The sequence below is a fragment of the Bipolaris victoriae genome, assembly GCF_000527765.1.
Source record: "Bipolaris victoriae FI3 unplaced genomic scaffold scaffold_45, whole genome shotgun sequence".
NCBI lineage: Eukaryota > Fungi > Ascomycota > Dothideomycetes > Pleosporales > Pleosporaceae > Bipolaris > Bipolaris victoriae.
The window spans coordinates 76,392-102,255 of record NW_014575347.1 but is presented as its reverse complement, the minus strand read 5'-3'; the positions used below and the strand labels follow the sequence as shown (position 1 = coordinate 102,255).

Below are 25,864 nucleotides of genomic sequence, written 5' to 3'. Positions count from 1 at the left end.
GGCGCGTGGGTCGCACACAGCTGAAAAGACTCGTGGTTGGTGGCACGAGCGGAGACCAAGAGATCTCAAGTGGTCCTTGGCCTTGAGTAGTGGGTCGACTGAATACCTAGAAAATTGCAAGATGCTTGAGCAGAGTGGCACGCGAACACTGGAGCAAGCCGTGGGTGGACCGGAGGGTGAGGGAACAATATCTACCCCGGACTAAATTGTGACGGTCTTTTCTAGTTGCAGTTAGTGGTTGAGAGGCCCCTAACAAAGATGGCCAATGTCAGCAGTGACTGGCCGGCCGTCGATCTGTATTCGGATGCAGCGCCTCGTTTTCGCACAAAAGGACACATCCCAACCGAGCAGGTAACATACTATTCTGAAGAAACTATTGCTCAGTAGAGGGGGATCGACATCCCTGCGGATTCACATGCAATGTTTAGATCCGTAATTAAGGGACTCTGTGCTGCGACACCTCAGAACCCGTAGCTGTCAACATGTCGGGCCGCGATATTTGCGCTGTAACGAGTGATAGGGTTCAATGGGACTGTTGGGCGCTGATTCGTCTGCAAAAAGGAGGTAGATGATAGTTTTGTCACGGTCGAGTCGTGTTTCGCAACGGTGATGCTTGTCGCGTGCACATCCTCGGCTCAAAAGCTAGAACAAGGCTTGTCAAAGGATCATCCATCCCATGTCATGCGGGTGGCGTTGATTGCTGTTCCTGGCTGCTGGAACCCTATTGTTTTCTTTTGCTGACACCGGCTATACTATATGAATGTAGTACGTCGGAAGTTACACTCCTAGTCTATGCCGCTCTGACCGCCTCACATGCCCTGGCAACACAGTTTCAGGCTCTGCCTTTGAATTGTGTGACGAAGCAAAGGCAGTCAAGTTCCATAGCACTAGAAGACGTGTCGTCCAGACAGAAAAGTCTGGGGGATCGCCCCGCCGTGGCATGCGCCAAGTGACGCTACCTTTGGTGGGTCTCTGGTACGGTTATTTCGGAGTTGACTCGCGACTCTGCCAAAAACATCTTCGCTCACATCCCACATCCCGCATCTTGGCACGACGACCATGGCGCAGTCAGACGACGAGGATGATTACATGAACATGGTGTTTGACGATGCGCCGAAAGGTCCAAAGTATGAAACGTCATTGCAGCGCGCCGCGCGCAAGCGCAAAGAGGTACGTCATTCCACTTGCACACTGCAGCGCCGGGCTAACCACCAACCAGGGCGAAGCCAGAGCACGACAGAAAACAAAGGCTGAACGTGAAGAAGAAGCCGAAGCTGCCCGAGAAGCTGCCCTAGCCACTGCTCTCCCTGAGACAAATAAGGGATTCAAGATGATGGCCAAATTCGGTTTCAAGCAAGGTGATGCGTTGGGAAAGTCGGGTGACGCGCGAAAAGAACCGATACGAGTCAACATGAAAGATGATCGAGGAGGAATTGGCCTCGAGTCAGAGAAGAAGCGCAAGTTCAGAGAGCAATTCGAGGAGGCCGACCGACTCGCGAAACGCGCAAAGGAAGAGGAGGGCGATTACCTCGAGGTGATGCGACAGGAGCAAAAAGAGAAGAAGGCCGAAAGAGACTTGGATAACGCGCAGAGGACAGCCGAGCGACTAGCGGACAGAGAGGCAGAGGCCAAAGGTGCCAGCGACACGAGTGAGAAACCGCTCAAGGATATCAATGTCCTTTGGCGGGCGCGAGCACGACGAAGAGTCGAGGCAAAGCGCGATAAGCAGCAGCGGCGAGAACTGAATAACAGCATTGCGTCACGACTACCCACATTAGCTCCTGAGGATGAAGACGACGACTCCAAGATTGCTCAGGGTAAGGACCTAGCGCCTTTCTACACGACTCTTGAAAATGAGCTAGAGGATGAAGATCCGGAACTTGCCGAATTCGAGGCCTTGCCTGTGGCAGAGCGTCTTGAAAAGTTGCTGCTTTTCCTTCGTGACAAGTACCACTACTGTCTCTATTGCGGGTATGAGTATTCAGACCCAGAGATGGACGGATGCCCTGGAGTGACTGAGGAAGATCACGACTAAGTACACTATGGGGTTTAAGCTCTTTACATATAACCAGAGCTCAAAGGTATGAAAACAGAGTGCATCTCGTTCAGCCCGTAGGCAACGACAGCGACGCAGTGCGCCAGTGATCTGTTGAGCATCGAATGCTTTGTGCAGCAGCAGATGCTCTCAGTACACTCTAGGTCAGAGTGGAAAACGCTCGAGTGACCAGTGATTAAGACATTGTTTATCCAACAATGGCTTCTAGTCCATGCAGATCGTCTAAGTTACTCACATTGAGCAGACAACCTCAATTGATGGACAGAAACTACCAAGTATGCATAATAAGAGCATAGCAAGTGCCATGACAGTGATGGTTCAAGGCGACGCTGTATGCTGTTGCATTGGCTAAAGGTGTCGTAGTGGACCATGTCGGAACGCCGTCAACGTAGACCCCTGAATAGCACAATACCAGCTCCTATCTTCAATTTTCCTTCTAATTTCTCTTCGGTATAGCACATGTGTACTAAATCTGTCTTCTTTGTCTTTCGTACAGCAAGGCGTTTCCAATGAGCTTTGACCATTTATTACTAGTCTCAAGTCCCGTGCTCACGCGCTTCGCGATTGTCGCGCTTTCCCGACTCAGCCCCTAGCCATTCACTGTCAGCAACATCAACAAGCCAGGAAAACCCTGTGACTGCAACCAAACACAACATGGAGCATCAAAGATGTTACATATATGAGCCCCCGCAGACGCAAGATCGGGCACCCAAGCGACAACGGACGAGCAAATTCAATCCACAGGCGCAGCTGCCAGAACGGCTAGCAACGTACCGACGTCTATGGACAGAACAAGAAGAGCGCATCCAAGTAAGACGACAGTTGTTAACCATTCCTCTGCCGGCGTATCTGACAAAAATAAAAGAATACACTTGAAGGCGCCGACAGCGCGACCCAAGAAAAGATTGCCAATTTCATCTCCACAGCAAGTTCATCTCCCGATGAGGCCAAATTCGCCATACCAACGGCGCTCATTGTTGCTGGGCCCAGTATCGCATCTCACGGACCTTTTTTTGAACGTCTTGGCCGAAGAGTCAGAGACGAGAACAGCGCCTACGTTGTACTAACCTCGAGTGAATGCCCAAACCTCAAGACGCTGCTGAAGAATCTTATCAAAAAGGTGACTTCGCGCGTGGACGATGATGATGAAGATGATGTAGATCGGTCGTCTGCATTGTCGAGGTATGGTCCGAAGCTGCTCAATTACGACCTTGCTCATGTCCAGGAATGGCATAAGAAAACGCGGACTTCGAGTATTGTGATTGCTTTGCAGGATAGCGAAGCTTTTGATGTTGGGTTGCTTGTGGACATGGTTGACCTCCTGCAGTAAGTGAGGCCCGCTCTTTCAGCCAGTTTTACTGACTCCTGTAGCTCATGGCTTGATCGTCTTCCCTTTGTGCTCCTTTTTGGTATTGCGACTTCTGCAGAGAGCTTTGAGGAACGCCTATCAGGCAACTCGCTACGCTATCTTGAAGGCCAGAAGTTTGATGTCACACAGTCAGACGAGATTATTGAAAAGCTTTTCCGTGCAACTGTTGCCAGCACGGATGTTGGTCTGCATATTGGACCTACCATCTGTCGTCGCATGCTTGACCGACAGAAAGATCATGTGCAGAACACGCAAGATTTCTGCGATGGGCTCAAGTACGCTTACATGTCACACTTCTACGCCAGTGTGCCTAGTATATTCCTCACTGACGATCTTGCTTTCGATGACTTGACGGCAGATGCGTTCAAGGCTGTACGCAACTTGCCGTCTTTCCGGCAACGGGTAGAGGATATGCTCGAAAATGGACGCACGCAAGATGTGCGGAGAATGCTTGAAGACGACGAGTATCTCTTTAACGAAATCACACAGAGTTTAAAATCCGGTCAACAAGCCATGGCTACACTGAGCCACGCTACAAAGGTCGTGGCAAGCATGCGCGAATCACTGCAACTATCACCCAGCGTCCGGCTTTCGACTCTCTGGACCCGCGCCGCGGCCGGCGAGCTAGCTGCATCACCTCTGATACGTGAGACAATGCTGTCCATCAAGAAGATCCCATCAGATAAACTGGTGCAGCTGCTTGCTTCACTACGAGATCTCGTAGGCACCTACTTCACCATGGACATACTTTCCCCCGAGCAAAAACTGCAAAGCCTCCTCGAGACCGCCGACGCGCCTCTCCGCACCCAACACGATGTCCGCAACGATAGTCTCCGTACCACGGTTGTCGCGCAAAAAGTGCTACTGAGCAAGCACAAAGCCGCATTGTCGGAACAAGATAAAGCATATTCGGATCTCGTAACGCAGTTCCACGATGAGCTCGAAGTGTACTTGAGTGCTTCGTTTATTGATCCCAAGACGCTATTTCTCGCAGAGGTCCTGGTGTACGATCTCAAGTCCCCGCATATGGAGGTGTTCCAGCCGAAACCCCGGTTCGCAGTTGAACGTGCACTGGCGTCTCCGCATGACTATCTGGGCTGCGAGTGCTGCAGCGGTGTAGATGGTAATGCGGCAGCACTTTCGGCGACACAACCGGCGACGGCGATTGTGTATCAGATGTACCTTGAATCCGGAACGTTGATCAACGTGAGCGATTTGTGGTCTGCATTTAATGCCATCGCGGGGGATGGAGTGGAGGAGAATGAGGCAAAAACTATGTCAGTTTTCTTTCTTTCTTTTTTGTTGCTGTTTACGAAGATTGATGCTAATATGTGTGTTTCTAGGGCACTATTCCAACGAGCATTGGCTGAACTTAGATATCTGGGATTGGTCAAACCCAGTCGAAAGAAGACGGATCATATATCCAAAATCATGTGGAAAGGCCTGTAATTTACATTTCCAACCAAAAAAAAAGAGTTTTACTTTTTTTCTCTCCCATACTCATACATTCACATACACATATTCCATGCCAAACCTCTTCTTCACTCCTTGGGCTTAGGCGCAGTATCACACACCGTGCCACAATTCTTACACGTCCTCTTGCCCACATCCGCCTTGAACGCATTCACCGCCTCCTTAATCTGCGTGCCCAAATCCGTACAGTGAAAAGCGTCCTCATACACCATCCCGGCACACGCCTGACAATACCACCTCAATCGATCCAAACTCCCCTCTGGCCTCTTCTGCTCCAGCACCACACCCACCGTATCCTTGAACCTCACGGGGTTATGCGGCGTGTTTGGCGGTAAAAGAAACATGTCGCCCTCGTGAATATGGATGTCGCGGAATTGCTGGCTGGGAGGTTGTGACTCGTCGACGATTTTGAGGAGCATGGAGCCTTTGTATTGGTAGAACCATTCTGGTGTTTCGTTGATGTGGTAGTCTGTGCGTTGGTTGGGGCCGCCGACGATCATGACGGTTACGGTGTCGTTGTAGACGCAGTAGTTGTTTATGGGGGGTTTGAGCATGTGGGCGTTTTCCGAGACCCTGTATCATTACCGAGGACTGGTTAGTGGGTTATTTGTAGTGTGAAGCCGGGGCTGGGCGGGTAGGTTAGGTACCATTTTGGAATGTTCAAGGGTGGGCCGATTGGGGTGCTGGGGGTGGAGGAGATGGGTCGTGATGCGCTTGGTGTGGAGTGTTGTATGCGCGGTATAGATTGGGATATGTGCGGTATGCGTCGCGATGTGGTTTGGATGAGGCCGGCAGCTGGTCTCAAGGACCGCATTGTCGTTGCCATTGTGAACGTTGCGCGCGCAGTCGAGTATGTGATTTTTTTTTTCTTTTCTGTATACTAAAGAGTGCCGTGGAGGTCCGGAACGGTGGAGATGTTGTCGCTTGCGAGTCCAAGCGTAGGTCGAGGTCTTGGATACAAAAGTCTAGAGTCGAGTCGAGTCGTTGGTAGGGTCTCTACAATGTGGGGCGTGAGCTTATCGATGGGCCCCGCTTTTACCGCGGGCTTGTGCATTGATCACTGGTGCGACGCGTGCGTGCTCACTCTAAACTCCCTCAAACCGCCGCACGTCTCGTGACAGGTCAGCAGCGTTAGCTTCCACGCTTCCTTCTCTCCTTCTATCACCTTTGCGGGACCCTGTTTTTCCCTTTGTACACACGATAGAATCTTTGGCATATTTCTTTTACTACTACTGTATTTGCAGCTCACGATGGACCACTCACACATGGATCACGGCCATATGGACCACGGCCACATGGACCACGGCATGCCTGGCATGGGGGGCGACGGACCAAAGTGTAACATGAATGTACGACAACTAGCCGCTCCTTTCACATCTGACTGGCTATGGACGCGCATTGGTCGCTATTCTACTTATACTGAACGTTGTTAAAAACAAACCAATAGATGCTGTTTACCTGGGACACGACCGACCTCTGCATCGTCTTTCCCTCATGGCACATTTCAGGCACAGGATCTCTCATCTTCTCACTGCTGGCCGTGGTGCTTCTCACGGCGGGATACGAAGCCATACGGGAGATGTCGAGGCGATATGAAAGCTATGCAAAGGGCCTTTTGGAGGGACCACGAGGTGAGTCTACATGTCATTTTCTTGTGGATCAATGGGGGCCATAAACAGGCCATCTCTGGCACCTTTTGGCCGTGCAAGGGTCAATTGCCACACAGTGTGTTGTTTGTGTGGATTACCCAATGTGCACGACGCAAGCGTGGAAGTCGGAGACTAGGGAGGTCTCTTTTCTTCAACTTCCCTGACCTGAGTGGGAACCCTTGCTGAGTATTTTTGCGCGCGCCACAAAGAAGACGGCGAACGAACAGATGAATCGAGCTCATTACTTGGCCCAGGGAGAAATGGAAACGCTGGGCGTGGAACGGTGCAGCAGGTCAAGATGATCAAGGCTGCCCTGTATGCTGTGCAGGTGTTTTACTCGTTTTTCATCATGTAAGTGTATGGATGGAGGCAGTGGTGGGATGCTTGTGCTGACTGGCTGCAGGTTGTTGTTCATGACATACAACGGGTGGATCATGCTTGCCGTGGCCGTGGGTGCGTTTGTCGGATACATCATGTTCAGCGAGTCTTCGGCGACCAAGTCTGTTGCGTGCCACTGAGCGAGGCTTTTGAGGCAGTGGCTATTGACGGAATATGGACGAAAGTCGGTCAGATGGATGGTGTTCTCTGTGGTCGAGACCAGCGGGCATGTTATTGCTGGTTCCTGCAATATCCGGGCAAGACGAGTGCACGGCACCAATGACATGGGCTGGAGAATCAGGCAATGTCAGCAGCGGTGCAATGGGATAGTTTATTAGACGGACGGATTACTAGAGCAATTGCAAAGTCTATGATGAGAATACTCGCGGTCCGTGTCTAGAGGGTCTTTTGTCATGTGCAGAGTTGGATGCTTGACTGGAAGAGGTAAGCCGATGGAACGCTAAGAGTGCACGACATGGACTCAGGAACACGCAGACGCCGCATCCAGAGAAGTTCGCATTAGAATTAGGGCGAGTTGGAGAAAGAAGGGAAAAGTCGGTATGGGAAGAGAGCGGAGTGGTGGAATCCAAAGACGGCAATGTGGCCCGCTGGTTGTCGTGGGAATGGCACGAGCAAAGGCCGACCGGGCTATGACGGCGTTGCGGGGACAGTTGCCAAAATGAGCATCGTGAGATTTGGGGGGTAAAGTAGTAGCGGTTCATTGCAAGGGAAAATGATGAGGGCGACACACGGCAAGAAATACGCATGCGTGTGGTGAGTCTACATACTACAGTCGGCCAGACATGAGATGACGGTGCATGTGTCGTGGGCAGCCAGCCTTCACATGCAAGCAGCAGGCTGGGCGGTTCCGACGCGTGACTTGCCCCAGGTTTCGCTGATACAAGCCCGCAGCCGTGTTCCTCGGCCTTGCCAGACTGAGGAGACGCGCTGGGCCGGGGCGAACCCACCAACCACACCGCCCGCCCGTCTGTCATGTGGGTGCTGACCACGATCCACAGCACCTTCACATGCCACACGAGCACGGAGGCCACCCACGGGCTCGACTTGGTTAGCATCGCATCGCCATGCGTATGCGCAACTGTTGCGATGCTGAGGCTCGCGCTTGGACATTGTCTGTACAAACACGCGCCGCCTCATTGGCCCCGCAGCCATGGACCGGGGCATGCGGGTTAGCGTATTATCCACTTCCGAGGCACAAGTTGCATGCATACAAAGCAGAAGCCGCTCCCCCAGACTTTTCCTCTGCTCTCCTGTTCTCCACACTCTTCTCATCTTCTCTCCTTCTCCTTGTCTTCATCTGCATCCTCCATCACCATCATGCCCGAGAGAGTCATTGTCGTCGGTGCTGGCCGTATGCATTCCCGCTCATCTCGCTGCTATGATGCGCATGACTGACTGACATGACCTGCAGTATCCGGCTTGAGCGCCGCCCACACCATCTACCTTGCTGGAGGCAATGTAGTCCTTCTCGACAAGAACAGTAAGTTTTGCCCAAAGCTGCGCTTAATACCTCAAGAGCGCCGCCCATGCTGACCTTGGCGCAGACTTCATGGGAGGCAACTCCACAAAGGCCACATCCGGAATCAACGGTGCCCTCACCAGGACGCAGGTTGATGCAAAGATTGGCGATAGCGTCAAGCAGTTCTACGATGACACTCTCAAGTCGGCCCGCGACAAGGCCCGTCCAGACTTGATCAAGGTCCTCACCTACAAGTCGGCCGCTGCCGTCGAGTGGCTGATGGACGTCTTCAACCTCGACCTGACTCTGGTCTCGCGCTTGGGGTGCGTTTTCCTCTGACACTCCAGCTCTGGCATGCGCATACTGACAAGCTCCCTAGCGGTCACTCCCAGCCCCGAACCCACCGTGGCCACGACGCAAAGTTCCCCGGTATGGCCATCACATATGCTCTAATGCAGCGATTCGAAGAGCTTGCCGAGCAAGAGCCCGAGCGTGTTCAGCTGGTCAAGAAGGCCAAGGTCACCAAGGTCAACACCGAGGGCAACCGCGCCACCGGTGTCACATATACCTTCAACGGCGAGGAGACCACGCTCGAGGGTCCCGTCATCCTGGCCACTGGTGGTTACGCCGCCGACTTCACAGAAGACTCCCTTCTCAAGAAGTGGAGGCCAGACACCTACGACCTCTCCACCACCAACGGCGCCCACGCCACTGGTGACGGACACAAGATGCTCATGAAGATTGGTGCCAATGGCATTGACATGGACAAGGTCCAGGTTCACCCCACTGGTCTGGTTGACCCCAAGGATCCCACCGCCAAGACCAAATTCCTGGCTGCCGAAGGTACGTTCACACACACCATTATCCTTGCCAAGCATGCGCTGACATTATCTAGCTCTCCGTGGTGAGGGCGGTATCCTTCTCAACAACAAGGGCAAGCGCTTCTGCGACGACCTCGGTCACCGTGACTACGTCTCTGGCATGATGTGGGGCGAGAAGGACAAGGGCAACTGGCCCATCCGCCTCGTTCTCAACTCCAAGGCATCCAACATCCTTGACTTCCACACCAGGCATTACTCTGGCCGTGGCCTGATGAAGAAGATGTCCGGCAAGGAGCTGGCCAAGGAGATTGGCGTGAGCGAGAAGGAGCTCCAGGCCGAGTTCCAGAGCTACAACTCGATTGCCAAGGGCGAGAAGAAGGACGAGTGGAACAAGAAGTACTTCCACAACCTGCCCTTTGACATCAACGACACCTTCCACGTTGCCCAGATGGAGCCTGTGCTCCACTTCACCATGGGTGGTATTGAGATCAACGACCAGGCCCAGTGCTTGAACTCCAACGGCGAGCCATTCGAGGGTCTGTACGTCTGCGGTGAGCTTGCTGGTGGTGTGCACGGCGCCAACCGTCTCGGTGGCTCATCACTTCTCGGCTGCGTTGTCTACGGTCGCGTGGCAGGAGAGTCTGCATCCAAGTACCTCTTCCAACAGGCGCTCAACAAGGCCGGTGGTGCTGCAGTATCTCGTCTCGGTCAAATCTCGCTCCACATTGACCCGTCGCAGCCCGGCAAGGTCTCTGTAGAGTGGGGTAACGGCGTTCAGACTAGTGTCAGCTCGGCAGACCCCGTTGCACAACAGAAGCAGGTGTCGGCGGCACCTGTCCTGTCCAGCAAGGCCGACTCGAGCGACCCTGGCAAGGTTTCCAAGCCCAATGCGCCTCAAAAGTTCACCATCCCTGACAAGGAGTTTACTCTCGAGGAGGTTGCCAAACACAACAAGAAGGATGATCTGTGGATTGCCGTAAAGGGCATTGTCATGGACGTCACCAACTGGACGGACGAGCACCCAGGCGGCCCCCAGGCGCTCTTTAGCCACATGGGCAAAGACGCTTCGGAGGAGTTTGAGATGCTGCACGACGATGAGGTTATTCCCAAGTATGCGCCCGAAATTGTTATTGGACGCGTCAAGGGTCAAAAGGTTACTCTGGAATACTAGAGGTTGGATTACATAATGTCTGTACTTATAGCCTGTTGTTTTGAAATGATATCATTTGCCTGTTCATAAACGTCTTGAATTGCTAGAGCATGAAGAAATATACTGTTGAATGTGCGTGCATAGTGAAATCTAGGTGTAGGCCGCATAGAGGCAGCCCGCGGTACCGCAAGCTGGCCCTTGGACCCTGGCTGCAATTTCCCCAGACCCAGACCACGATTGCCACACATGAGTTGCCCCCCCTTGAGCATTTCCCAAGCACAATGACTACCACTGCGTAGCCACTTTTTGCACACTCACACCCTTTTGGTTCAAAGATGCTGCGCCAGTCGTTCCTCTTCTTTTCCATTAGACAATGACGACATATGACGAGTATGGCGTTCCCGTCGGCGCATACTCTGAGCCAGAGAGTTTGACATACCAAGCCTGGAGGCTTGCCCGAGCATTCTACTTGTACCGGATACGCCCTGCTGTGCAGGAGAGGCGGGATGCCCTACACAATTCCACATGGAGTCCCCGCCAGCTTTTCAGTCTGGTGAATGCGCTCGTTGTGGTGTGGTGGTTTGTCCTGTACTGGGGTGAGCGAGGCGTCTTCAACAGCGCCATCGAGAGCTGCAACTGGGACAAGTGGGAAGACTGGGTATGGAAATGGTGCAAATGATGAACAAGGAGTGCGCAAAGCTAACCGCGACATGTAGGAAGCCGGCGCAAACCCACATAGGCTCATCTTTGTCGCTGACCCGCAGCTCATTGACCCGCATACGTATCCTGGCCGCCCGTGGCCTCTCAATCCTCTGGCTTACAAGTACACCGACCTCTATCTACGACGAACGTACTCGCGCTTCCAAACCACTCTCTACCCCGATACCATCTTCTTCCTCGGCGATCTCTTTGACGGCGGTCGTGAGTGGTCGACGCGCACAACTACCTCTCCCGAGCAGCAGTACCGCAGATATGGCAACGACTTTTGGCAGAAAGAATACATGCGTTTTAGCGATTTGTTCTTCAAGCATTGGGGCGATGCAGGCATGGAACCACGACCGGGGCAGCCAGGGAGGAAGTTGATAACCAGTCTGCCTGGTAATCACGACCTGGGATTCGCAAGAGGTGTTCAGATTGGGGTCAGGAATCGCTTCAATGCCTATTTTGGCGACGGGAACAGGATCGATGTCATTGCAAACCACACGTTTGTCTCAATTGACAGCGTATCTCTGAGTGCGCTGGGCCAGGAATCACCGGAGCAAGTGGAAAACATCTGGCGGCCTACAAAGGACTTTCTCGAGGATGCAAAGAAGCGCAAGAGACGGCTTGTACAACGCGAACTTCGCGCTCAACAGGGTCTGAGGCCATACCCGGGCATGCCTCATTACGACATCAAAGCGGAGGATTTGGCAAAGTCTCAGCTCCCACATGCAAACGACGATGTGACTGAGTTTCCAACCATTCTCCTTTCACACGTTCCACTCTTCCGTCCGCCAGGCACGCCCTGTGGTCCTCTTCGCGAACACTGGCCCCCAACCCCTCCTCTCCCCGGCCAACCGCCTCTCGAACACGACGACCGCAATGCCATTTCCGTGCGCGGCGGATACCAGTATCAAAACGTGCTCAACCGCGAGATCACAGCTGATATCGCCGAAAAAGTCGGAGACATCCGCTACGCCTTCTCGGGCGATGACCATGATTACTGCGAGGTACTGCACAAAGCCTACACAAGCGCCGGCGGCGGCATCCGCGAGATAACCGTCAAGAGCATCAGCTGGGCCATGGGCGTCCGTCTCCCGGGAATCGTACTCCTGTCCCTCTGGAACCCCGTCGACTCGCACGGCAACCCCAAGTCCGGCGACGCCAGCAAAACTGTCCAGTCCAAACTTTGCATTCTCCCCGACCAAATCGGTACCTTTTTGAAATACGGCCTCCTCTTCGGCCTCACCTTCCTCCTCCTCACTTTCCGCGCCGCCCTCCTAGCAACAGGCATTTTATCTACCGGTCCTGAAGCACCTGAGCCTCCCCTCCTCCCCACAACCAATACCTCGCCCTCCATGTCCTCTGCCGAACACGAAAAATCAACAGCTCAGTACATGTCCGCTTCTTCCGAATACGAAACTCACTCTTCTCATTCATCCACTTCTTCGGATCGTAGTGCAAATAACAACAATCCGGCTGTTCGCACAACCAGAGCGCATACGCGTAGTAATATCGCCGCCGAGAATGAGGAGACGAGGGGAAACAAACCGAGGATTTATGGGAGTCATAAGCATGCTACTGCTGGTGTGAGTACGGCGAAAGCAGGGTGGCGAGGAGGTAAGAAGAAAGGCGGGATTGAGATTTTTTGGGGTGAACTCAGGAGTGGGCTGGGGACCGTCGTGTTGTGTGGGGGGTTGTGGTATGTGTTTCTGGTTTGGATGGGGTGAATATATATAGTGTGACAAGTTTAGTTTGAGTATTTTAGAGAATTGTTTTTGGTGCTTCTTTCTTTTTTCCCTCCCCCCAAAACTTGAGCTTATGGTTTCGTGGGAGAATCGAGGTACAAGTGCAAGTCGTTGAAAATACACCATAATCTCATTCCAAAGGAACGATAATAGTACAAGCTTTCAAATTCAAGACTGTGCGTCTATTCATCGTTCATCTATCAATCACCCACCTCATGTTCTCCACAACAACGACAAAATACCTTACAACTTGAAATTCTCAATCCACTTCCTCGCCTCCTCAACGCCCTCATCCACCTTCTCCACATTCGTACCCTGACCAATTGCAGTAGGAGCACCAGGCTTACCACCGGCCTTGCCGCCGATAATAGGCGTGACTGCAGAAGCCCACTTGGGGCCGTCTGCGCCTGCGTTCTTGAAAGGCTATTATTGATGTATTAGCATTTGGAGTCATCCTCGTATGATGGTAGAAAGAAAGGGGAATAAGAAGAAAAACTCACCTCACTAACATAGCACCCGTGAACCACCTTGCCCTCCTCAGGTGAGGCAGAGAACAAGTACAACGAGCGATCCTTTAGCGCGCTCTTGGGGCCCGAAATGGTTTTGATGACTTCGCTAATGGCCTTGTTGACATTACTTGACCAGTCGAGCTTCTTAACCATGAACTTGTTGTTCTCGTCCTCGAAAAACTTGGTGACTTCGTCAAGAACACGCTTGTTGTCAGCCTTGGCCGCAGCCTTTTGTTCGTCGAGGATACTCTTCTGGATCTTTGCGAATTGCTCACGGAGTTTGTTCTTGGACAGGGCGGAAATGGTCAGGTTGTTGAGGTCGACGCCGATTTTCTTTGCTTCGGCTTCTTTTTGGGGTCCAAATGGCATTTTGCCCATGGCTTCGACGCGCTCTTGGAACTCGCCGGCGACACGCTGGACGTTGTAGGCTTCTTGGCCTGTTACGGCGACGATACGGCGGATACCCTTTGCGATACCGGATTCCTCCAGGATGACAAGGTCTTTAATCTCACCAGTCTTGAGTACGTGTGTTCCACCACAGAACTCAATCGAGAGCTTTTCCCATGCCTCGTTCTTGACGTCCTTGAGGAGATCCTCAACGGGCACACCGACCGAGACGACACGGACTGGGTCAGGATATGTCTCGCCGAAGACGGCACGTACACCTCGAATCTCCTTTGCAGACGCAAGCGGTACCTCCTTGGCATACACTTGTTTGTCTTCCTTGATGTACGTGGATGAGATTTTCTCCACCTTGTCGAGTTCTGCATCTGACAAACCGGCTTTGTGTGAAAAGTCAAAACGCAGCTTCTCTGGTGCAACGAGCGAACCCTTTTGGTCGACTTCGTTGCCGAGGACCTCGCGAAGGGCGTAGTTGAGAACGTGTGTGCCAGTGTGGTTGTTGCGGATAGGATGTCTCCGTAGCTCATCAAACTCGGCAATGACCTCGCTGCCTACGCTCAACTCTCCGTACTTGATGTAACCGGTATGTAGTACATAACCAGCATACACCTGCACATTCTCAATGCTGATTTCAGCCTCGCCATCAACCAACAGCTTTCCAGTGTCGAACTCTTGACCACCTTGTTCAGCATAGAAATTTGTGCGATCAAGCAAGACACCAAATTGCTCGCCCTTTGGTACCTCGGCAGTACTCTTGAGGAACTTCTTGTTGTGATATATGGCCTTGATAACGGCAGTGATGTTCTCGCGGCCGTACTTTGGTGAATCATCTGTCTTTGGAACCTCTGGCATGTTTTCCAGGGCACCGAGGTCGTGGACATCAAACTTGACAAGCAGGCCAGCAGCCTTCTTGTCACCTTTACTAGCCTCGCGAGCCTTTTCTTGTGCCACCTCGACTTCCTCATCATTGATCTTCAAGCCCCGCTCTTCAGCCATGAGTTTTGTCAGATCAACAGGGAAACCGTAGGTGTCGTACAGCCGCCAAACGTCGTCTCCTGGCAGCTCATCTGATCCCTTCGTCTTCGCCTTCTGCGCATACTTTTCGAAAATGGTTTCACCGCGATCCAGCGACTTGGCAAACGCCTTTTCCTCCTCGTCCAGGATCTCAATGATATCCTGCTGCTTCTTCCTGATCTCAGGGAACATGTCTCCCATCTGGTCGACGAGCGTAGGGACAATCTTGGAGAAGAAGTCGCCAATTTCACAGGCAAAGTACTTGCGCGCATAGCGAGCGCCTCTTCGCAGCACTCGGCGCACAACGTATCCTCGACCAACGTTGTTTGGTACACCACCGTCGGCAATGGCGAAGCTCATCATTCGGACGTGGTCTGCGACGACTCGGTATGCAGTATCGATGCCATCCGGATCCTCGTCGCCAAACTTGCCCCTGTACTCGCGTGCTCCAGTAATTTCCTGAATCTTTTGGAACAGTGGCGTAAAAACATCAGTGTCGTAGTTTGACTTCTTGTGTTGCAGCACCGAAACGAGTCGCTCGTATCCCATACCGGTATCGATGTGCTTGTTTGGCAGGGGTCGCAGTGATCGGTCGGGCTCGCGGTTGTACTGCATGAAAACGTTGTTCCAAATCTCAATGACCTCGGGGTCGTCCATGTTGACGAGTGAAGCGGCATTCCTGTACTGGCCATTCTCAGGCTCCCTCAGGTCATAGTGTACCTCTGAACAAGGCCCACATGGACCCTGGTCGCCCATTTCCCAAAAGTTGTCTTTCATGTCTCCGGGCAAAATGTGGTCCTCAGGCACACCAGCCTTGAGCCACAACTCCTTGGCCTCGAGATCTGGCTCCAACTCGTCGGTGCCCTCAAAGTAGGTGACATAGAGCCTCTTGGGGTCGATGCCGTAGACCTTTGTGAGCAGCTCCCAGGTGAAGCCAACGGCCTCCTTCTTGAAGTAGTCGCCGAAGCTCCAGTTGCCCAGCATCTCAAAGAAAGTGTGGTGGTAGCTGTCCTTGCCGACATCGTCGAGGTCGTTGTGCTTTCCGCCGGCGCGAATGCATTTTTGCGAGTTTGCGGCGCGCTTGAGCTGGGCAAAGTCGGACGAGGGGTCGATTGTGCCTTGGAAGATGGCCTTGTACTGGTTCATGCCCGCATTGGTGAAGAGGAGGGTCGGGTCGGAGAGGGGCACGACCGACGAGGAAGGGACTGTTTTTTGTGCGAGTCAATTGACATGATGCTGGAGAGAGGGAGAGGGGCAGCAAAGGCCGTGAGGGGCGAGAGAGCCTACCAAACGTGTGTCCGCGCTCCTTGAAGTAGTCGAGAAAGGTCTGGCGCACGCGGACGGCGCCCCATTCGTGCTTCTCCTGGGCGAGTGACATGGTTGCGGCCGGCGCGGTGGTGGTAGTGGTGGTGGTGGTCAGGGAGGGGTGGGGGGAGGGGCAGGGAGAGGAGGAGGAGGGGTCGAGGGGTCTGCAAAGCGGGCGCGTGCAGGAGAATAGGCGAGAGGAGAAAGTGGTCGGTCGAGTCAATGGCAATCGGCCGCTGATGGCTCTGGGCCGTGGGTGACTCAGAGGGGCGGCCGCTATCTTGCGGTGCAGCAGCAGCAGCATTCACCAGGCCTAACACCAGCCCAAAACCAGACGACAACGGTGGGTGCGTGGGTGCGTGGGCGGGCGGCGCCGAGAAGAGCTGCAGGCGCAAAAGCCCATAGGCCATGGTAGGCCATAGCATAGTAGCGCCATCATAGGCGAGTGCGGGGCGGTCATGGCCCTTTGCCTTCTGGAAGCTTCACGCACCTGCGCCTAGCCTCCTGCCGCTGCCGCCCCCATCCGCCTATAACACGCCAATCCACCATGTCCCTGACTTCTCCCCATGCCCCCCCCCGACCGACGACCCTGAACGGCCAGGATACATGTTCACCTTTTCCTCTCCAACACGCTGTCCCGTCTGAATAATTCCAAGCGACACAGGTTGCAATGCATGCATGGCCCAAGTCGTAGCGCACAGTAGCCAGGCCCGGCCCGCTTCCTATGCGCAACAGCAGAATGCGCCCCACGGCAAGAAGAGGCCTGCCGATGGCTCGCTGGAGAACGAGCAGCGGCTGAGCAAGCGCTTTGATCTGTTGAATCTGGGTATGTCGTCTTCACCCGTTGCATAGGCGTAGTACACAGTGTACTAACATCACCATCTCCCAGTCGACCACAACGGCACGCGCCTCTACATCCCCGTCCCAGGCTCCTCCCAAGGCACAAACACCACACACTCCCACTCGTCGCCTACCAACCAGCAACATCCCATCCCCGTCGCCGACGCCCTCGCCTTCGCCTCAACCCGCCCCCGCCGCGACCGCAAGCCACCACGCGCCCAAGACGCCATGGACGTCGAAGACACCCCCCACCGCGTCTACATATCCGACCTCAGCGCCGAGCTCAGCGACATCGAGTCAGACGAGGAAAACCCCATTTTCCTCTCCGACATTGAAAAGCACCTATCCAAGATCCCCGCCCACGTCCTGCGCGGGCCCGATCCCACCCCGAACCGCGATAACCAGATGGTGTTGTATAATGTCCCCACGAGCCTGACGGTCCCTGAGGCCCAGGATAATGTGCGCAAAGCCATTGTGGAGACTCGCCAGCGCATTCGCGATAGGCAGGTCAATCCCATTACGGAGCCGCCGAGTGTTTTTGCCAGAGGGACTGTGGAGTCTACGGGTCCAACGTCGAGTATGATGATGGATAGCAGTAATGATATACCCCCCGCAGAGGAAGCCAGCGGAGATGCCATGGACATTGATTAACGGATTTTTTTTCTTTTTTTCCATCATACCACCATTTTCATATGGTATGCATACATACATCTCACTTTACGAACGTCACGACCCTGAATATCATCTTTTTTCTTTTTCAAATTCATTTAAAAAAAATTCAGATAAATAAAACGCTCGCTTTGCTTTCATGTGAATTAACGTTAAAATGATGCTGATAATCTCTCTCCCACCATATCTCTCTCTCTCTACCTCCTCTTAGATTAACAATTGTTGTCTTTTTTTTTCCTCCTGCACAAAGACTTCATTCCCCTCTCCTCTCTTCCCCTCCATAAAAGAATACACGGGGGGCATGATCCAGTCACACACACTCTCTTTGAATTCTCTCAAAAATAACAGATTTTCTTAAACAAATGGATAGAAGAAGAAAGAAAAAAAAACTTTCATATTTTCTTTTCCTTCTTTACTCTCCTGGGGGGGGGGACAGAGAGAGAAACATTTCATATTTCTACCGCCTAAATCGGCCGAGGACGCCCAAGATTCTTGCTTGAGCAGGTCGGGGCGGCAATTGCTGGGATGATGCTTGTCCTTGCTCAACGTCCGACGTCGCAGGAGCACCACCACCTACCACCCCACTCTGCTGGGGTCCTGGTGCCACTGGTGGTCCGCCATACTGTCCCATTTCCATGGCGTACTGGTTCGGAGTCGTCTTTGCAGGGCCCTGTGGTGCGAAATACTGCGGCGGCGCATCGTTGTTTTGGTACAGTGGCGGGGGTTCCGACCATGCGCCGTCTTGACGCTGCGTGTACTGGGGATTTGCACCGTTGTTGGGAGCATAGGGATTTTGTGTTTGATAGAAGGTGAAGTGGTTTTGGGGCACTTGACCGTGGCGTTGGCGTTCAGAGTAGGAGATTAGGAACTAGATGGATGTTAGTATACTATACTTTTTGTGCCATGTTGAACGAGGGAAGGAACGTACGCGGTGATACGACAGCAGCGGTAGACCCTTTCGTAACCGTCTCTTTGCGTGGATACGACCGCCGACAAACCAGCCAAAGAATATGATGAAAAAGAGGGCGAAGACGATCCATTTGATGATGATGCCTTTCTGTTCATGTCAAAGTTAGTTTCTCCTTTTGCAATCGTTGCTGATAAAGTGGAATACAACACGTACCTCTGTGTACCAGAACCCGTCTTCGACAAAACATTCCGTGTCGCCGTCCACCGTCTCGGCGCAATAATACCTCTTTAACAGAGCCATTGCTGTGTATATGTATATGTGGATGTATGTGTGTATATGCAAATATCCACTTGTGCAAGCGGGCACCTCTCCCGAGTATATTGATCAAAACAAATGCAAACAATAAAAAAAGGATGGACAACCCAGAAATCAGATATGGAAAGCGGAGAGGACTAGGGTGTAGGAGCAGGGAAATCTCCAAGGAAAAAAGAGAATAATAATGTAAGGAGGAAACGTGGGGAACCAGAAATCGCGAGTCGTATAGTAATAATAAGAGGGCGCGAAAGCGGATTGCCGCGCAGGGCCAGAAGGATGATATGCAGCCCCTCTCAGCGGGTAGCAGGTGGGAACAAGCTGCGCCACTCAAACTCGCGGTTGGCTCGCCTTCGGCCACCCGAGATGCCGCGGGGATTGTGTGTGTCGCGTCTGGGAGAGGGTTTGGCAACGGGCGGTGTTTCACCCGTGTGTGGCGTGGGTGTGTGGTGGTTTCAAGTTTGCAGCAGGCAGGCAGCCAACGTCGACTTTTGGAGGAGGGGACACTTTGTTGCCGGACGACTAGTATGGGGGAGTGACAGGATGCAGCAGATTTAAGCGACGAGGACGAGGTTGTAGCGAAGGTTAATAATGTGGAATTGGGGGAAGCGAGAGAGAGATGGACACAAGGAAAAGGAAAGAAGGAAAGTGGAGATGAATAGTGGTGTGGCTGGTGAGAAGTCGAGGTTGGGGAAGAGGGGAGGAGGTCGGGATGATGAAGTGGAGGGAGACATGGTTAGCACATGCAAGGGACGCGCGGATTGGCGTGGCGTGGCGTAGCGTGCGTGTGCGTGTGCGTGGGCCGGGTCGAGGCAGCATCTTCTTCCCCTTGCAGGGCTGGCGTGCTCCAGCCCCAGAAAGCTTAATGGCGTCGTCCACATGACTGCGAGTGGCATACGTCAGCTTGGACTTGCCGGCGCCGAACCTTCTGCCCTTCCACTACACTTACATTACTCTCCTCACATCAGCCTCGTAAAGGATTATCACACTGTGGCTGTGGCGCCATTTATTTCGGAAAAAGTAAGCATCCAAACCGTGCCGCGACACTTGTTGAGGGCGAGTAGTCGATATTGAAACATGTTTTCTTGGGTGCGCGCGTTAGCCACGCTCAACCAGCCATGTCCATCCTTCTTGGCTCGCCGACAATGAATCATAGACGCTGCCCTGCCCGCTATCTGCTACCGCTTCCTGCTACCATCCGCCCCGCCGGGAGCCTCACGCAAAACAAAGAATGACAAACATTGACCAGGAAAGACGTTGTGGTATAATGCCACCAAACGCCAGGAGACCAAAAGTCACAGACCCAACAATGCCCCTATCACATGCAACTGCTAAACCCTTTGCCTTGCCTCGCCACACTCCAAATCTCCTATCCCGTTTCGCAGTACCAAGTACTGCTGCATCGCTGACCACATGTATCCCTAACACTCCATGCTAAAAAATGCCAAAAGGCATCGACTCCGACCCCATGCTTCAAGCATAACAGATAAAAAAAACAAAGGTCAAAGAGAAGAGAAAAGAAAATAAAAGAGTCAAAACCAGTTGTGTACAATTACATCAAAGTAGAGTAAGCAAAGTCTAATGCAGCAAGTTGCGAAGTGATGGACTGGCACTTGCCCCCGTGCTTGCCCGTTCAGTTGGTGCCGATGTCACCACCGGAGCATCCCGCATCACCGCGTCCATAGGGGTAGCCGGCCTGCCAGTTGCAGTACTACCATGGATCCCCGGGTATTGCGCTACCGCAGGAGGCGGAGGTGCAATAAATCCGCTTTCCCGTGACGCAGGGTGTGCGTGATGATGCGTGGGCGAGTACGGTATTGTCCTAGGCGACGGCATCGCGCCATTCACCAACATAGAGCCGTTGCTGTGGTGCAGCTGCGGTGGTCCGCTAATAGGCGGTCCCGAATACGGCGGTCGAAGCCCTGCTGCTACAATCGCCGAGTGCATCGGCGCGCCCGAAAATGCCGCGTATCCATTCGGCTGAGGCGGATACGGGGCGTGGTAAGGAGCGTTGTGCCCTACGGTTGGAGCTGGTAGCGGCGGGGGTACGTATCCAGTGCCATTGGGTAGGTGATGGCCAGGTCCAGGCGGTACACCACTGTGCCATGACGGCAGTGGAGGCGGTTGGTTTGGTGGGCCACCGGGCAGTGTCCATGTACCAGCCAACGCAGGCGGTGGCGGCGCATATTGTGGAATCTGCGCTGCAGGTAGGGGGTACTGCTGTGGCGGCTCCTTGAATATCGAGACGGACCTCGCTCGCTCCTCTTCCTCTTCATCCGTCCCATTCTTCCTCTTCCAATGGCACTTTTGACATAGATAGGCACCAGACGAAGCAACTGCCCCTCTGGTGTCCAAGCGCAGGCTCTTGCTTGCAGGCGAAGCAACAGCTGGGGCGTCCGACATGGCATGGTCTTCACTACCGTTACCATTGACGATTTTGCCCTCCTCGACAAGGGGCTTCCGTTCCATATGGCCGATCAGATCCACGCCATTCTTCATGTCCAGCGGGCCATCCACAATCCGAGAAACTTGTCCTGCTGTCACTTCCCCATCCACCTTCCACCATCGCGGACTAGCTTCAATCTTGCAGCGTACGCACTTTCGCTCCGACTTGTACACTGATGGCTCACTTGGTTCTTCCTTGACAGATATGCCTGCATTCGATTGACGTCCTCGTGCAGAAGTGGGAGTAGGGGCCGTGACCGCGGATGCCCTACGGTTAGTTGGTGCCTGCACAGCCTGTGGGGCGATGCGCGTCGACTGATCGACGAGATTGGCCTTGCGTGCTGTACCCGTTAGGGTGAGATCGGCCTGCTTGAATTCGCGAGCAAAGAGCTGGAGCGCAATCAGGTCTGTTCCTTCCACTTCTTCGTTCATGGGATGAACAATCGTCTTGGGAGTATGCTCTTTGCACCAGATTGCCGCAATCAGAGTTCCCGTTTCCCCGTTCATAGTCACTGTGGGTACTGCGTCTCTGCGAGAGACCTTGACAGGGGTCATGTCGAAACCGAGTATGTAGCCATGGTTGTGAGCACAGCCAACGTGGAATGTCGCGTGACATTGCAGACACGATGTGCATGCACCCTTGGTCGTTTTGCACAGCTTGCAGACTGCGTCGTATCGAAGCGTTGGCGCTCCGATGCCCTCGACCATATCCAGGCGGGCCGCGTTGCTGAATTTGATCTCAGCGTGCCAGAGGGCACAGTACACGTGTACCCAGTTGTTGTCGGCGGTTCGCTTCAGGGGCTCACGAGGAACAAGTGGCCGGCCTTTCTCCTGCTGCCGAAGGCGATATTCCTCTTTGGCCTTGTCGACAAGCTCCTTTTCCAGCCGCTCCTTCTCCCGATCGCGGTCAGTCTTTTTCTTGTGCGTAACCTTTGGCTGCTCATAGAACTCCTGCTCCGTATCTTTCTGAGGACATAGAACGCATTCGTAGGTCTTAGGTGCATTAGTATAGTTCCGTCAATGTAGCAAATTTGACTTACATATGAGACGCTTTCCTTCTTATCGTTTTTGCATGGATCACAGTACCACTTGTTGGCTTGTCGTATTTCTTCAACACCATAACAGGCTTTGTGGACCGTCATCTTGCAAGCTGCACATTCCAAACGTGTGCCTTCTGCTGATCGACATACAGCGCAGGGTAAAGCTCGATACTTTGGGGGCGACGGGACTGGAGGAGGAGTAGGCGCTTTGATGACTGGGGCGGGCTTCTCCTTCTTCTCTTTCTTTGGAACAGGCTCGCTGACAGGGGTCGATGCTCCACTGTCTCCATTCACAGCGGCCACAATTTTCTGTTTCTTCTTCGGTGGCTCTGCAATTGGCTGGGCTGTGGCGGCTGGGAGCTCGATATACTCGGGAGTAGCATTCTTCGAGCTGGGGTCTGACTGTGCAGCGTAGACCTCGCGCAGGAGCTCCTCGTCGATACGTCTCTTCCAAGCCTTTCCTCCGCCTTGCGCAACCTTCTTGGCAATCTCATCAACGTTTTCCCATGTCACTGCGTACTTGCGCCACAAGTTTGCACAACGTAGACAAAGCGCAATCAGGAACCCAGTCTTGTCCTTGGAACGACCGTCAGGCGGTACCATCTGGCCAGGAGTCACGCCTGGAGCCCGTCTCCATTGTCGAGAATGTCGGACTGCGCAGAACTTGCATTGGAAAACCCGTTTGCGTTGGATGGCCTTGGCACTGTCAAATGCTGAATCGTCTTGGTCGTCTGCAACATCATCAACGAGGCGAGCTTGCGCGTCAGGCTCAACCTTCTTAGTCCGACCTTTCCGACTACTGTATGAGCCCCAAATCTCTCTTCCTTTGGGTGTCTTCTTCCACATATAGTAGTAACGTACGGCGTCTCCGTAGAACATGGTCTTGCTGGTGTGCTGGCGGACGAGCCTGATCTCTGAACCGTACTTTGCGACACCTTCGTTCCACTTCTTTTCTTCTTCCTTGGTTAGCTCGGGCTCCCTCAAATCTTTCCGCTTGTCAATCTTCTTGACATGCTTCAAAGCAACATCGGCGTCGTATTGATGCTTCGTGAAGAGAGCCAAGCATTTATCCAAGAAATTGGTGTTGTAGGGCTCTACTCCAACATGCGACTTGGCCAATGCTTTCGCTCGGTCCATGTAAGCCTTGACTTGATCTTCGGTGACTGTCGGGGCATTGTCTTCTCCTCGTGTCGAATGTACTCCCAAAGGAGGCATCTTGAAAATCAGCTCCGCAGTACACTTGGGATCCTTGTTCGGCAGGTCCTCACCGCGGCGGACATAGCCGGGAGGTTCATCCATGACCCATTTGGGCCGCTTAGCCTTCTCCGCCTTGTCGGCTTCGATTGCAGCGACAGTTTCTTTGGATAGCTTGCCTTCTTTCTTGTTGCCGGCTGCCTTGACGTATCGCTTCTTAATCTCTGCAGGCTTGACGAATTCGACAGGATGCCCGTGCCAGACATTGACGTTGGCTTGGTGCCGGGGACCTAGCCGTGAACTCGCACGGGGATAGATTGCTCGATCATCGTACTGCAGTGCGTCCTCTACCCGGCAGTGGATGCCAAGGTACCGCATAGGCCACATCTTGGCTAGAGCGATCTCTGCCTGCGTGGCAGGGTGAGTGTCGATTTGCGAATCAGGATCCGGGGTTGGTGCATTGGTGTCGACGCCGGCCTCCTCCTCTTCCTCGTCAATCACCTCTTCTTCTTCAGCATCTTCATTGGTGGTGCCCAAACGTGCCTCCAATTTCTTCTCTTGAGCCCTGCTGCATGGACCGCAAGCCCAAGCAAAACCACGAGATGGCTTCTTCAGCAACGGTGGGCGAACACAGTTCATGTGATATGTATTGTGACATACTGCACATTCAACCGAGTCATTCCTAATCAAGTTAGCGCCGTCACGTGGACTGGGGGATGGAGGACCTACGCTGCGCAATATCCAATACAGCGCTTGCAGCTCTTGACGGCACTGGTCAATTCTTTGACGCGACTGGTCTCGAGACAAATGTACTTCCATCGTTCGTCGAGCGCCTTCTTGACCTTGTCCGGGACGTTGATGACCGAGGAGACGGGGATGACGTCGTACCAGCGATGAATGAAGCGATCAAAGACTTGGTTGAACCAGAAACTGTCCTTGGTCTTGCGGTACTCATCCAGGTCGCCAATCTCGCTGCGATGCAGGATCTGGCATTTCCCCCGAAGGGATGCAATGGGGCAAAGGTCCGAGTGCATCGTCGCATAGACGAGACGAGTGTCATTGTTGTAGCGCTGCACGTCTCGTGGGCGATAGAACCAATTGACGCGCAAAGACTCGACCCGCTTCTTGGGGTCGTTGTCGACGTGGATGAATTCCATGACCCGGCAGAGGTAGTAGGGCTCGCCGGGCGGCTCGCACACAAGGTACACTTGATCTGGACGTCCAATTAGAATGCATTACTCAACCCGCAGGACGTGGCTGGCGTAACGGAGCGACCGTCAGCTGCAGCCCAGGCAAAACACAACTTACCATTGACAGACACGGTCTGGCCATCGTCGGCCTCGAGGCGACCGTTTTTGAGAATGGCGGCCGTGTTCTCAAAAGTCATCATATTGGACTCTCGCGCGCTGCTGGCGGCTACCATGGTGCCGGCCTGACTGCCGCGCTTCGCCCCTGCTTGGCTTGGCGCTGTGGCACTTGCGTGACTACCATTTGCGGCACTGGCAGCAGCGTTTTTGCGCCGTTTTGTTGGGGGCTGAGGCTGCAAAGTGCTAGACTGAGTCGATGCAGCCGTGGCTGAGGTGCTGGGAGCAGTGGGATTCGCCGCGCTGTCCTTGGTGTTGGAGCCGGAATTACCCCACGACCCATTGCCTTGTGCAGGGCCGGAACCTTTCTTTCCACTCACACTCGAAGCATGCCCGCTGTCGGGAGCCACGGAACTACGCGACGGTGGATCAGACACGTTGCCATTCGCAGATGCAGCTGGCACTTCAAAGTCCATTTCGGCGTCCTCTGCATAATTAGGTCGCGACCGGCCTGGGCGGCCTCGCGAGCGCGTGCCATATGATGATGCTGCTGCCTCACCATTTTGCTCGGGCTCCTTGGACAATGGTTTCGTTTTGCCAGAGGCACCATTGGCCGCTTCCAGGGAAGGCTGCACGTCGTCCATGGCTGAAGACGCGTCGTCGGCGTCTGGTGCGGGTTGGCGCACGTCGAGAGAAGCAGCGGGTGTCGAGTTCCGGGTAGAGGAAGGCCTGCTAGTGGATTTTGAAAGCGCTGCTTCTGATGCAGCGCCGGGTGGAGGCTGCAGATTGTTTGGCGCGTCCTCTTCGTTGCGCGGTGAAGGGGCATTGGACAGGCCTCCAGTCGTCGAGGACGGAGCCTCGCCCCCGTCCGTCTTTGCGTCGGCCATGGCGAATCTTGCACGGGGGTAATAGATTTGATACAAACAATGGGCCAAAAGCCGGCGTGGAACCCTCTCAAAGCAGGCGCGGGCTGTCGCCGGGGTTGTTGGTGAGGAAAAGCCCGTCAAGTAGGGATATCAACGCAGCATGAGAATGCCTGTGAGCGCATACACACGAACTTGGTGGGCAGTGGGTTCAAAGCGGGCAATTTGGAGATG

The 25,864-nt window shown here is 53.6% G+C and overlaps 11 protein-coding genes across 11 annotated transcripts; 7 read left to right on the top strand and 4 right to left on the bottom strand.

Annotated features, from left to right (window-relative positions):
* Window positions 1-121: 121 nt before the first annotated feature.
* On the top strand, window positions 122-2,035 carry COCVIDRAFT_38034 (hypothetical protein; the record flags this gene model as incomplete). Its single annotated transcript, XM_014700858.1, has 3 exons — window positions 122-176; window positions 1,073-1,170; window positions 1,220-2,035. 3 exons carry the CDS (start codon window positions 122-124, stop codon window positions 2,033-2,035), a joined length of 969 nt encoding a protein of 322 aa, XP_014556344.1.
* Window positions 2,036-2,710: 675 nt separating this feature from the next.
* COCVIDRAFT_100102 (hypothetical protein) lies at window positions 2,711-4,874 on the top strand (the record flags this gene model as incomplete). Its single annotated transcript, XM_014700857.1, has 4 exons — window positions 2,711-2,866; window positions 2,922-3,382; window positions 3,428-4,702; window positions 4,769-4,874. 4 exons carry the CDS (start codon window positions 2,711-2,713, stop codon window positions 4,872-4,874), a joined length of 1,998 nt encoding a protein of 665 aa, XP_014556343.1.
* A 92-nt stretch (window positions 4,875-4,966) lies between these two features.
* COCVIDRAFT_16229 (hypothetical protein) lies at window positions 4,967-5,452 on the bottom strand (the record flags this gene model as incomplete). Its single annotated transcript, XM_014700811.1, has 1 exon — window positions 4,967-5,452. One exon carries the CDS (start codon window positions 5,450-5,452, stop codon window positions 4,967-4,969), a length of 486 nt encoding a protein of 161 aa, XP_014556297.1.
* Window positions 5,453-6,205: 753 nt separating this feature from the next.
* COCVIDRAFT_100066 (hypothetical protein) lies at window positions 6,206-7,065 on the top strand (the record flags this gene model as incomplete). Its single annotated transcript, XM_014700856.1, has 4 exons — window positions 6,206-6,247; window positions 6,346-6,529; window positions 6,775-6,898; window positions 6,951-7,065. 4 exons carry the CDS (start codon window positions 6,206-6,208, stop codon window positions 7,063-7,065), a joined length of 465 nt encoding a protein of 154 aa, XP_014556342.1.
* Window positions 7,066-8,263: 1,198 nt separating this feature from the next.
* On the top strand, window positions 8,264-10,397 carry COCVIDRAFT_26876 (hypothetical protein; the record flags this gene model as incomplete). The annotated part of the gene is made up of 5 exons (XM_014700855.1): window positions 8,264-8,297; window positions 8,358-8,426; window positions 8,491-8,728; window positions 8,785-9,248; window positions 9,301-10,397. 5 exons carry the CDS (start codon window positions 8,264-8,266, stop codon window positions 10,395-10,397), a joined length of 1,902 nt encoding a protein of 633 aa, XP_014556341.1.
* A 352-nt stretch (window positions 10,398-10,749) lies between these two features.
* On the top strand, window positions 10,750-12,805 carry COCVIDRAFT_100015 (hypothetical protein; the record flags this gene model as incomplete). The annotated part of the gene is made up of 2 exons (XM_014700854.1): window positions 10,750-11,034; window positions 11,093-12,805. 2 exons carry the CDS (start codon window positions 10,750-10,752, stop codon window positions 12,803-12,805), a joined length of 1,998 nt encoding a protein of 665 aa, XP_014556340.1.
* A 261-nt stretch (window positions 12,806-13,066) lies between these two features.
* COCVIDRAFT_99918 (hypothetical protein) lies at window positions 13,067-16,126 on the bottom strand (the record flags this gene model as incomplete). The annotated part of the gene is made up of 3 exons (XM_014700853.1): window positions 13,067-13,246; window positions 13,324-15,953; window positions 16,036-16,126. The coding sequence occupies 3 exons, from the start codon at window positions 16,124-16,126 to the stop codon at window positions 13,067-13,069; spliced, it is 2,901 nt and encodes a 966-aa protein (XP_014556339.1).
* Window positions 16,127-16,293: 167 nt separating this feature from the next.
* On the top strand, window positions 16,294-16,458 carry COCVIDRAFT_100059 (hypothetical protein; the record flags this gene model as incomplete). Its single annotated transcript, XM_014700852.1, has 1 exon — window positions 16,294-16,458. A coding segment is annotated over one exon (165 nt), but the record flags the coding sequence as incomplete, so codon positions are not given.
* A 273-nt stretch (window positions 16,459-16,731) lies between these two features.
* Window positions 16,732-17,544, top strand: COCVIDRAFT_16224 (hypothetical protein; the record flags this gene model as incomplete). The annotated part of the gene is made up of 2 exons (XM_014700810.1): window positions 16,732-16,879; window positions 16,943-17,544. The coding sequence occupies 2 exons, from the start codon at window positions 16,732-16,734 to the stop codon at window positions 17,542-17,544; spliced, it is 750 nt and encodes a 249-aa protein (XP_014556296.1).
* A 475-nt stretch (window positions 17,545-18,019) lies between these two features.
* Window positions 18,020-18,772, bottom strand: COCVIDRAFT_99985 (hypothetical protein; the record flags this gene model as incomplete). The annotated part of the gene is made up of 3 exons (XM_014700851.1): window positions 18,020-18,430; window positions 18,491-18,619; window positions 18,686-18,772. The coding sequence occupies 3 exons, from the start codon at window positions 18,770-18,772 to the stop codon at window positions 18,020-18,022; spliced, it is 627 nt and encodes a 208-aa protein (XP_014556337.1).
* A 1,590-nt stretch (window positions 18,773-20,362) lies between these two features.
* COCVIDRAFT_26871 (hypothetical protein) lies at window positions 20,363-25,654 on the bottom strand (the record flags this gene model as incomplete). The annotated part of the gene is made up of 4 exons (XM_014700850.1): window positions 20,363-22,222; window positions 22,270-24,145; window positions 24,193-24,676; window positions 24,772-25,654. The coding sequence occupies 4 exons, from the start codon at window positions 25,652-25,654 to the stop codon at window positions 20,363-20,365; spliced, it is 5,103 nt and encodes a 1,700-aa protein (XP_014556336.1).
* Between the last annotated feature and the right edge of the window lie 210 nt (window positions 25,655-25,864).